The sequence below is a fragment of the Austrofundulus limnaeus genome, unplaced genomic scaffold, assembly GCF_001266775.1.
Source record: "Austrofundulus limnaeus strain Quisiro unplaced genomic scaffold, Austrofundulus_limnaeus-1.0 Scaffold171, whole genome shotgun sequence".
In the NCBI taxonomy this organism is placed as follows: domain Eukaryota; kingdom Metazoa; phylum Chordata; class Actinopteri; order Cyprinodontiformes; family Rivulidae; genus Austrofundulus; species Austrofundulus limnaeus.
In genome coordinates, this window is record NW_013952573.1 from 643,561 (window position 1) to 656,169 (window position 12,609).

A 12,609-nucleotide genomic window follows, 5' to 3' on the forward strand; every position below is an offset into this window, starting at 1 on the left:
CTATCTATCTATCTATCTATCTATCTATCTATCTATCTATCTATCTATCTATCTATCTATCTATCTATCTATCCTATTTGTAATGTATGTATTGAACAATATGTATAATACTGTAAATTAGCAGGAACAGGGAGCTGCAGCCCCCTCTGGTGGTGGTTAAAGGAAAAACCTCCACTGAACAGAAACTTTTAAGTTGGAAAAAAGAACAAACTGTATTTATGAAAAATGCAATAAACATCTATATTCGGTTTTAAAAAGAAATAAAAATTCACAGCTTATAATATAATCTCCTCTTTTTCCTGTAAACTGTTGTTAGAAAGGAAGTTACCATGAGCCATTGCGTCAACAGTGAGGCAAAGATTCATGGGTGTTGATGGATGTATTTACTGAGTTTTGCCATGTGTCAATCAGTTGGACAGATTATTTATATAGACTACATTTTTTTGACATCAGAATCATGCTGTTAATTTGATGAGTAATGGCCTCCAAAACAAAAGTCCCCCTGAAAATCCAATGCATTTAAGGATAAATCAAATTAATGAAGAGCTCAAAGGGGAGTGAATGTGATGCGAAGACACTTTAGGAGAATGATGATTATATAAGGTGCATATTGATGATTATAGTATCGCATTTATAGCATAAAAATGTAAGCTGATAAAAATTGTTGGGTGCGAAATGAATGAAATACGTCTAGATAGTTATTATTTAATTTTTTTTGATAATAATTCAGCCAAATAAAATTATAAATAAGATCAACTCTACTCACTAATGAGAATTAATGCAAAAATTCCCCAACCTTTGCTCATKTTTCACATTTTACTCTCATAGAAGAAAAAAACTCACCTTTTCTCCTTTTTCACCCACAAAAGACAAGCGGTCTCCCTGCAGAGAAATGAAAACAAAGCTTTTAGTAAATCTTCAGTCACCAAGCCTGAGAATGAAAAGTCTTCAACATTTATGTGTTTAATCTTACTTTTTCCCCTGGAGGGCCGGGCGGTCCAGGATCACCCTGTAAATTTTTCAAYCAAACAATCAGACAAAGCAAAAATAATAGAAATGTTGATTAAAATAGTCTTTAATTAAAACTGTACAGTGATTTAATTTCACAAGAGCTTTCTTCACAAAGTTTACCATTGATTTAATGGGATGAAGGACAGCTCAGAACTCACCTTAAGTCCCTGATACCCTCGAGGTCCTGGAGGTCCAGTAGGTCCACTGAGGCCAGATGGTCCCTGGAAGAGGAAGAACAATTGTGGGAAAACCTTTCCTCACATACATACGCCTTCATGTCACACACAGCTGTTGTAAGACTTACAGGTAGTCCAGGTGTGCCAGGAAATCCTGGTTCTCCTTTCTGAGGCCGAGGAAAAATCCCAATCACACCACCGGGGTCTCCCTACGGGAAACAACACGTCACTTACAGGAGACTGATAAACACCCTGTATGCAGTAAAAATGTAAAAAAAATTAAAAGTTTCTTGCTTTCATTCCAGCAGATCCCGGGATGCCCTGACGAGAAAAAAAAAGTGCATCATGTTTCCATCAAACACCGTAAATTGTTCTAGACTGAACTGAGGGATGACTGGTAATGCTTACAGGAGGACCTTGAAGTCCAGGAAAACCAGGAGAACCATCACGTCCTCTTTCACCCTGAAACACACACGGCACGCTGTCAGAAGGTACAAACTGTATGTCGYGTGTCACCCGTCACATCAAAATGAGGATTAAGTGGCCAGGTAGTGAGATATTGGTGCAAATTTTGTCAAAATATGATGAATAAATAGYTTATCCATGGGTCTGCTGAAGGAAATATAATCCTAAAGAATGTTCTGAAGCATTTTTATGTGCAGCAGTGGTGGACAGTAACAAAGTACTTTTACTTTATTACTGTAATTAAGTACATTTTTTGAGTATCTTTACTTTACTTGAGTAGTTGTTTATTTGGGAACTTTTTACTTTTACTCCACTACATTTCAAAGACAAATATTGTACTTTTTACTCCACTACATTTCTAGGAAGCTTGTCATTACTCGTTCCTTTTAGATCAGCATAGCTTTATAATCAGCTGTAAAAAAAAAAAAAGAAAGAAAAAAATCCGTTGTTCCGGTTTTTCTTTTCATGAAATGCAATTGGCCACAAGCTATGTTCGTCAAAAGGTAACCAATCACATGCGTAGCTTATAGTTCTGACTGGTCACTGAGTGTGTAAATATGTCTGTGTGTATATACTGACAATATTTATGAATGTAGGTATGTATGTATGTATATCTTTATATACAATATGTATGGGTATGTGTATATATTTATATATGCCCTCCATGTATTTATCCATTTAATATTCAGGTGAGCGGACAGATGTTGGGTGTGTGGTCCTGTGTTTTGTTGGTGTATATTTAATATACTTCTAATCTCTATTTCAGTCTTTATATCTTTCTAATATCTTCTCTCTATGTTTTTCTCTGTCTCTATTTTCTCTTCACTTAAAAAAGTCACTGATGATGAATAAATAAACTAAATAAACTAATATTTAGTTTAGTTTTCTACTGAAGTGACAAGTAAAAGAAAAGAAAAAATGTAATTTGTACTTTTACTTTGTACTTAAGTACTTTAAAATGCATGTACTTCTGAATACTTAAGTGTTTTCAAAAGTAAGTACTTCAGTACTTTTACTTGAGTAGATTTTTGACTGAGTAACTTTTACTTGTAGTGGAGTAGATTTGACCATGAGTATCAATACTTTTACTCAAGTACTAGAGTTGAGTACTTTGTCCACCACTGATGTGCAGTAACAACAACTAACCATGATTCTGAGCAGTTTAAGCCCTATGGTGTTTCAACTTTTCCTGTGCACTAGTGAAGCTGTTTCCAGTATCAGCTGGAAAATCCAAATATCCATATAGGTTTGAAGTTTCCTCTTTCAAGTAAGAGTAATAATAGTGTAATAAGAGTRATAGGAAATTCTTATTAGAATACACACAAAAAAGAAAAAAGAAAAAAAAGGATTCAGACCAATTTTTCAGGGGTCTTTTTGATTAGCAAGACAAATCAATCCATATATTGATATCAGGATTATCTATGTGTTTATGTCGAAGAGCCAGGAATCTAAAAATGTGCTTCATTTAGTTTTAACGAATGTGACCTATTCCCTGATTTCTTGTGATTGGTCACATTAAGCAGAATGAGTTATAATGTCAGCACATGTGRGTTTAAAGAGTAACTTACCCCAAAATTAACTTTTTTTAGCTGATAAACTGSCTAGAATGTGTCTAAAATGTTATATAGTACTGTTTCTATGCTAATTTTGCTGTTTTTGTGCGTATTTGTTCAAATCTGTAATATTTGGTCTAAAAACGTGTTTTTGCTGCTCATATGGGTAGAGCAGTGGTACTGCAGGCTAATTTGCATATTGGTTAACGGCTCTCCACGGTGACGTGTCTTCTCCACRGTTTCGTCACAGCRGCTGTGTTCTGGTATAAAAGCCTCTCTCTAAGACACGCCCCTGCAGCAGTCAGAGGGTGGAACAGTTAGCAAGCTTAGCATGATCGTCTGTTGACCTTCAGCCTCGGGTGGGGAGAGGTGACTGCTGCGTTTCTTCCCCCCTCCCACCCCACACACACACACACACACCTGCCCGCTCTACGTCCTGCACAGCGGGAGGGGAGGAGGGGGAAAAAAGGCAGAAAGAGCACGGCGCAGCTGCATGTCCGCGATCATCTCGTCATTGTGAAATGAAGAAACAGCCCGAACCGGACCAAACTTCAATCAAACAAGACCAAACACTTTTATTCATGATTTAAACTAGCGATCTTGTGAGCAGCTGTAGCTGTATGCTTTTATTTTTTCTGTCAGGCTGTCACGGAGCGCTCCACCTGCTCTGTCTGGTGTTGGTGTGGTGTGAGGCGGACAGCTCAGTCGAGGCTGCAGTAAAGTGCGCCGTGTCCTGATCCAGGGAGCCAACACGAGTCAGTCCCAGACTGRGCTGACTTGATCAAGTCTCTCTCTGCCTCTGGTGAGGASGGGGGTGAAAAATCCTCCACCTCAGACGTTCAGAGATGTAACTATCTGCGDYRCTGTGGTCACTCTCCATGTAGCATCAATTATGCTAATGCTAGCTGTCACGTTCTTTCGTCCTGACCACACCTCCGCTCTCTAACCCCCCCTTCCCCACCCACACTACTCCCACTCCACTGCCCACTTAGATGCATTTTTCAAATTTCGCCTTGGGGTGGAGTTATCTTTTCATGGGGGGTAAGATACACTTTAAACAAATTCAGGTAAAAAATTGGCAGTTTAACTAGAAGTGGCTTACTTTCGTCCCATTGCATCCTGGGATACCGGGTGGACCAGGTGGACCATCGTTTCCATTGATGCCCTATAATTAGAATTGGGGGTGGGGGGTTAGATTCTTATCAAATAAACAGTCAAATTAAAAAATATATATTTTGAGCAGCAACTATAAGAAATGATGATGGCAGGTTAGAAAACTTACTGGTAGTCCTGGGTTTCCTGGCATACCTGGCAGACCAGGAGGGCCCTGCACAAACACAAAATTTTTGATTTACTCACAGAGAAAAAAAAATCTAAAAAATGTCATCTCATTTTTTTGATATTTATTTTACAACTGCTTTAAAATAATAATGCTCAGTTACTTACTCGCACTCCTTTCAGCCCAGGAGCTCCAGGTAAACCATAATCTCCCTGTTCAACACATAATGTCAGCATTAACATAGCCTTTTGTTCCAAARCATCTCTGGAAAGTTAACATTTTCTACAAATAGTTTGGCAAATGTTAAATAGAAGGTTGTTTTATTGTACATTACAAGGTGCAAAAGGCAGCAACAAATACATTTTTTGTTTACATTGTAAGAAGTCCTTTTTAAAGCTAAATTACTAAAAAGTGCTGGTTAAAGCTTCTCTTGCACAAAGTCTGAATGCTAATTTATTATTTTTTGTCATATCCACATCTACAGTTTTAAGTCATTTAATTATTTCATGACGTGTTTGAAACGTTGCTATGCTTTGGAGCTTTGCCCTTTATAAAAACTGCTAGTTTTCCCACTAAAAGCCAGGACTGAACATGTGCACCAACCTTTGGGCCCATTGGCCCTGGCGGCCCCTCATGTCCCTGCATCCCTGGGAACCCCATGGTACCGTGAAGACCTGGAAATCCACGCTCCCCCTGCAACACACAGGCTGACAAATTTAAAAACAAGACAACAAAAAYGCAACATTTTTCTAATGAATAAAATAGCAATTAGACACATTTTATTAATTATGCAAGTTAATTCACTGTAAAAACAAGCACTGTTTTAAAACGTAGTTCAAATAAATTTGGTTAGTTGTTGTCATGATGCTAATAATTGAGCGCTTCTGTAGGTCATTCATTCCAACTGCAGGTAGACTGTATAACACATCATGATGTTATCAGTCACTTGGACAATTCACCTACACTGCCATCACTAATATGTACCTTCATATACATTCATTTTTGTACTGTACTTTACGGTGTATATATGTATATAAATGTATATGCATATGTGTTTATGTATATGTGTATATGTACATTACTATACATCACATGTGTATATTGTGGGGTTGTTTTTGTTTGTTATCTTTTATTTATCTTTCATTATTCTTCTCAGCCACTCTTGTATTAAGCTGCAGTAATGTGCAAATTTCCCCACAGTGGGATCAATAAAGTTTTATCTTATCTTTTTTATTGATCAATAAAAAAATAAAGTTTTATCTTATCTTATCTTATCTTATCTTATCTTATCTTATCTTATCTTATCTTATCTTATCTTAATTGGACCCAGAGGAAACTCCAAACTGCCACTAGAGGGAGGCATTGCACTCTGGTGGAGAATCATTCAAACAAAATAAGAAACTTTCCATATTGAAGCCATTACTTTTAGGATTGATTTCCCCAACACCTGGATCACATCAGTCAAGACAAACATTGTATGTTTAAACATTGGGGATTACCCCTGGGTTACCATGGCAAGGTGTGTTGTGCAACATTAGGATGTGATGGTGTTATTGGGGGGAAAATATGGATCACAGGAGGCTGTTTGAGGTTTTTCAGCAGCTTTAAAGCACAGAGGAGCTCTAAATCCACAACAACTGGGTGGAAAATACTGAAAAACAACTGAGCACGTGCTGTTACAGTCAAACGTACACAATGTCTGTTTCCTGTTGCTGTTAAAACAAGACAAATAAAAGGTGTGACTGCTGAGTTCATTTACTCTCAAACAGCAGGAGTTCAAGTAGTTTTGGCGGCACGACGGCTCAGTGGTTAGCACCGACGCCCCACAGCAAGAAGGTCCTGGGTTTGATCCCTGGTTCAGACCTGGGGTCTTTCTGTGCGGAGTTTGCATGTCCTCTTTGTGCTTGCGTGGGTTTTCTCTGGGTACTCCGGTTTCCCCCACCCCACAAAAACATGTACAATAGGTTACCTACAGGCCCAGGCCTCCCTTGAAAAACAGATCTGAGATCTCAGCGGGACTTGCCTGGTTAAAGAACGGTGAATAAAAAAAAGGTACAAAATATTTTCATCCCATAGTACAAAACAACTTAAAAGAGGATAAATGAAGTTAATAGATTTTCAAAAGAGCATAAACATAAGAATATAAAATCCTGTCAATTTGACCTGGCAGTCAAGGTGAAGGGTAAAAAGGGCCAAAACTGTCCAATAATATTTGTTTCTTTGCAATTGCAAGATATATTTCACCTTAAATATAAACACATGCATACACACACAGAGTAAAAACCTACAAATTAAACTCCGTCTGTCCACAGAGCTAATGTCATTTTTATGTTCCTGGTTGGTGATTAATGTTCTGACAAATCTGAGCTCAGTGCCAGTTTGTCACATGTATATCTGTAAATCACAGCCTCCCTCCAGCTGATGGGATTAAGGCCTTTATGCTGTGTGTGCCGACATGCTGTAATTGAAATGGGCTTTTGTTTACATCCAGGTCTCTGACMAAGACCAGGTTCATATTGCAGCCTATCCTAATGAGTTTATCCCCTATCAGAGTCAAAACATTGTAAACATTTTCTCTGTGAACTCCAAACAATTTGCTCTTTTAAATCCCAAAAAAATTCAATCAAGGTGAACGACTAGATCAGGGTTATAAAAAAGAAAATCTTACCTTTGCTCCTTTCACACCACTGCAGTCACATTTTCCACACGAAGTTCCACAACCCTGAAGATGAAGAGAAACATAATAATAAATTATCTATCTATTGGGAGATTCAAAACATACACATACTGTATGTTACAGCATTTTTTTTGGTCAATTAAAGGCACTAAAAGTCTGTAAGGGTGTCCAGTCTCCAGGAGGGCCACCATCCTGCATGTTTTATTTGTTTCTCTGCTCCAGCACATCTAGATTGAATGAATGGGTGATTAACAGGATTCTGCTTGAAGAGGCACTTCACTTACTGGATCAGGTGTGTTGGAGCAGAGAAACAAAAAAAAAACATGCAGGATAAAAGCCATCAACGATGCCGTTTGGACAGCCACATGCTGTAAAATTTCTTACTTGATGTGTTTGTCTGCCTGTTAGCAAAATATCTTATAAACCAAGGGTTCTTAACCTTTTTGACCTCAGGGCCCAATTTGCTGAACATAAAGTGACACGAGGCCCAGTCAGACATTACCGATGTATGGATCAATATGATAATTATTCTAAATCTTGGTTTATGTGTATTGTGTTTGCATTATGACTAAATTAAATACACTTACACTTAAAAGTAAAACTCCTGTCAAATAATCACAATACATGATTATGACAAACATTTTTATATTGTAACCTGCCCATAACAATTATTTGAACAAATACAATGGTCAGTCAACAGACCATTCAGGCTTGTCAACACAAAAATATATATTTATAAAACATAAATAATAACAACCACCAGAAGTAAAGCCAGAAGCTGCACTTCATATTAGTGACAAACTTTGGCCTTTTTTGATGGGTTGCCTTCATTTTTGCTTCTACTTTTTATTTAAAATACAGGTTTCCATTCTTGGCAGGTTTCTAAGGTTCTTCTTCTTCTTTGTATTAAAAAAGTTGGTAAACATCTGAGTGGCGCACTACTGCTACTAGTGGTGAAAAAGTGTATGCACTTTATTCAAAATCAATGCAGTCCCGCGGCCCAAAATTAAAAWCTGTTGTTCTTTGTGGGCCGCGGCCCATGGGTGAAACTCTCAAGGTAATCCTCAGACATCTATCCAATTCCAAACGACCACATCAGATATTTAACCATAGCTAATATTAAAATGACTTCAACTCAGTCAGTTTTWAAAAATATTAAGCYAGAACTTGGTGTGATAGTAGCTGAGAGTCATCCCCAACACATACTTTGATCAACAAATGATTGGACAAGATTTATCTTTAAAATCTTGGATTGTTAGGCCTTCATRATTTGTGTTTTTGACCAATACATTCATCCCTGAAACTTCATCACCATATGAATAAAAATGCTACTTATTAGAAAAAAAGATATGGGAAAAAAAGTTGAGACGTTGATACTAAAAATAAGCTGAAAGCCAATGGACAATAACAGGCAAAGATTAGTCAGAGCAGTCCATGCTGTTATCACCRGTGAACATCCGTAAACACATTCATTTCAAGCCCCAGCCAGGGATCACCTATTTGTGGAACGTCTTGCAGTCAGTAGGACATCCGTACATCAGTGCAGATGGTCTTGGCCCTCCACCCCTCTGAATCCCACCCTGCTTTTTACATTTATTTTCCCCCTCTGGGGTCTCCAGAGGTTGAGCCTGGGAACTGGCTCTTGCACCATCTTGGCTCCATCTTCCGTTGCTCCTCGCTTCCTTTTTTTGCTCCCATTTCCAGCTGTTGCTAGACTCACGTGTAAGGCCTCAAGCCAAAATGCTGTCAGAGCCCGGAGCGGGTCTGAATGCTTGGGAAGATGGTACACGGCTACACTAACCACGCATATTTCTGCCTTTCTGACACACAAGAAACAAATAAATACCTCTTTTAATTTCCTCACCACAACATTCAACCAGTTTTATACAACTCTGCACTAACTAATTGCTGGGTCTCTGACTTTTAACAACCAAACATACCTGCTAATTAAATCAACATGTTGCAGCCACAACAGTGTTCCCAGGACATTTAGCAGCCTTTCCTTATTACTCTTGTTCTCTTTATTTTATTGCACACGTATGGCCTACACCTCCTTCGCAGTCAAGCTCGCTCCAACACCTACAGCTGCCTACTTTAATTATAAATATATATCAATCCGTCATGGCACACGAAGGTTTTACAAACACCTGCTTCAGAACGGATCAGTGACATCAGACAAACAGAGGAAACGAACATCGACTCTGTAAAAGTAGCACATGTGGGTTTTATCATCATGATTTCTGACAGAAAATATGGCTCCTGGTGCTGGATTAGGCAGAATCCTTTTGGCTGTTCACCAAAGGAGTGAAGGCATGTTAATTCAGAGGGAAAACATTCCCAAGTATCATTTCCACTGATGCAAATCACAACTGTTTGAAGAACTTCGTCTGTCTTTTGTTTTCTGTCTGCCTCGTAATTGCTTGGTGCACCTTTTTTTTTGTCACCCATCTCAGACATAACTGGGCTCRGCAGACGTTACTACATGTTGGAAGGCGTGACACCCTGAGGCTCACCAAAAYGCTGAACCCTGCCATGTCTGCAGGAGCTCCAAACATAGCCCAGTAATCTGCAGGTACAGTAAATATTAAAGGGATTTCTTTGATTCTCCAGTCAGATTTTTCTTCTACATCTTTTTTTTTTTCGTTGTCATTAACCCAAACACCAGCTGGGAGTGATGCCTCAAAGACTCACATGACACTTGCACAAAAGCTTTGTCTCGTTAACGACTCATGAAACCAAACAGCAGATCTGCAGGGATCAGTATCTGAGCCAGATGTTTAAAAGAGGGGATTTAAGAAGATCTTATCTTGCAAGGTAAAGGAGATAAGGGGGGTGCCAGAAGGCAGGAACCATTTGAGCATGTACGCCTTTTATACATCACAGAGATGATACGAAAGTACACAGAAAAAAGCCAAGACAAAATGTTCCTAAAGTCTTTATACAGTAAAGTTTGCTTCCAAGCAGTCAAACTTTCTCATACTTTTTTTAAGTGGTCGTGATTTGACCAGTTTTTGGACTTTGGTTGCTGTTTTACTCATAAAGAGAGAAAAAAATTAAATTAAAAAAACGGGAAAAATAAATAAAAGGCAAAAAAAGAGTCAAATCTACAGTGGATGAGATGTGTTGAAAAGTACAGCAAAGTCAGCAAAAACCTGACCCAGGACCTGAGAGATGTATCGTACTTTGGCAGTCTTCAACTCACATCACAGTTTTTTGGGAATTCTTTTATTGGTGCTATACTTGTCTTATACTATCTTAGGCTTGATATTACTTTTAGATTCAGGTAAAGAAATGGGAGAAAATTATATATTTATGACAAGGTGCTGATAACAAAAAAACGTCTAAAAAACTCACTTTAAAATTGATTTGTTGCTAAATTGTCTGTTATCCATGGCCACAACAGCATAACAGTTTAGAAGCATTTTGTGTCATAGGTCATAGTTAAAATGCTTAACAACAACAACAGAAAAAAATACTGGTAATGGAGAGAAATCAAGACAAAAAGCAACAAAAGTCCAATGACAATTTTGATAAAGACCACAAAAATCTAATTAGTAGCAATTTATAAAAAATGAGGAATGACGTGCAGTTAATATAACAAACTATAAAATACTGAACTTATATTTTATGTTTATTGTTCTGCATAATTAACATGTTTAGTCATGGAACGCTGATGTCGAAGGGCCTTAAAATGCTTTTTAAAAATATTTAATAAATTATTTGTGTGATAGGACTGAAACTGGAAACCGTGAGAACATAAAGAGGTGAAGATGCCGCTAGGCCCAAAACCTTTATGATCTTTCCCAGAGCAAATATACTGAGGGCCAAGGCTGTGATGAGTATTAATGTCCATATTCAGCAGCTGGTGAGTCAGCGAGCTCTGGAGAGACTGGATCAGGTCTGCAGCAGACGGACTCACGTGTTCCCAGACAAACGTTTACTTCATTCCCAGGTCTGGATGGATAGCAGGTCTAGATGTATCCAAACTGTGAAAATCACCATGTCCTGAGTTGGCAGACTGCTTACTTTTACTGGGCACTGCACAAAACAGTGCCTTATCATAATCGTGTGTTTATGACAGTGTTTGTGATTGTTTACTGAGACTTGGGCTGCYAAGGAAACACAAACCAGACGGTTTGTTTTGACAGAACATAAGATAGATGTTAAAAAAATACCAACGGAGGATTGTGAAATGTGAAATCATCTGTTGTGCAACAGTGTGAATCGATGCTATGTGTCAGACGTGCCGGGGATCCCATCCGATTAGGYGTTTTCCCCAAAAAACTTCTCTGACATGTCTGATGTCACAAAGAGTCCATTTCTGAGACAAGCCTGTTAGAAGAGGAAGTGATGAGTAATGTTTGCTCTGGACATTAAAGGCCTGAACCAGCAGGGATTTCTGCTCCAGAGAGCTCCACATTAACAAAACAGCAAACTGTGAGTTTATTGGGCTGTTTTCATCCCCCGATGCTAATAAGAAACACAAAGTTAGAGCAGAAGAAAGCACAAAATGTTACACTGGATCAAGTTTCCCAAGAGAGTTTGGTTTTCCACTGGTTCTGCAAAGCCCAAGTTAATAACTTTATTCTCATTTTGGGGTCTGTCTAATTAGTTTTACATGCTTTAATTCTAAAAACATAAATTATTTTCATAATACTGTGCAGCACTTCTTGCCGCAATCCATTGGAAATTTCCTGTTTAAGTGTCTGTTGTGTTAAGGCTAGTTCAGATATTTTTATTTTTATTTTAGTGGAGTTAGGAATGGTTGCTGTAGAAATCATTTCTTAGTTTGGACAATCAGGCAGACGTTTTCTTGGTAGAGATGAGCTAACAGTTATTCTGAGTGGGACCAGGACTAAAGCAGATTTCTGCTGTCTTAAAGAAACTCCAATCTCAAAAACCTCAAAAGTTCTTGCAAATGTTATTTTGTATACATTTAAACTGTTTCCACTTTAGCAGTAGAGAATAATTTAAGTAAACATTTATGGTTATTTACACCAAAGACTGAGTTATGAGTTCAGTTTGTATTAGCATAAGTTCATATAAAATGTATGATGCTAAACAGACCATCCATCCATTATMTATACTCTCTTCTTCCTTTCAGGGTCACTGGTGCCCATGTACAAGTACATACAAGTAAACATTTACCATATCCAGCAGTCACAGTGCGAGGGGYGGTGTACACCCTGGACAGGTAGTAAGTCCATCACAGGACCACACGGGACAAACAACCATTCACTCYCTCTCACCTAGGGACAGAGTCACCACTTAACCTAACAGTCATGTTTTTGGTGTGTGGGAGGAAGCTGAAGTAACAGAGAGAACCCACACATGTGCAGAGAGAGCATGCATATTCAACCAAGAAGGATTCCCCAGGCTGGGGTTTGATCCGGCAACCTTCTTACTGAGAGGCATCAGCTCTACCAACTGAGCCACCGTGCCGCCAGG

At 38.4% G+C, this 12,609-nt stretch overlaps 1 protein-coding gene across 1 annotated transcript in view; it reads right to left on the reverse strand.

Annotated features, from left to right (window-relative positions):
* col4a1 (collagen, type IV, alpha 1) overlaps positions 1–12,609 on the reverse strand; it is a gene marked incomplete in the record, with an annotated part of 65,375 nt that overhangs the window by 30,349 nt on the left and 22,417 nt on the right. The window contains 11 exon segments of the mRNA XM_014017515.1: positions 844–882; positions 974–1,009; positions 1,170–1,232; positions 1,316–1,396; positions 1,482–1,508; positions 1,596–1,649; positions 4,308–4,370; positions 4,488–4,532; positions 4,652–4,696; positions 5,088–5,177; positions 7,153–7,206. Coding sequence (XP_013872969.1) covers positions 844–882; positions 974–1,009; positions 1,170–1,232; positions 1,316–1,396; positions 1,482–1,508; positions 1,596–1,649; positions 4,308–4,370; positions 4,488–4,532; positions 4,652–4,696; positions 5,088–5,177; positions 7,153–7,206 — 597 coding nt within the window.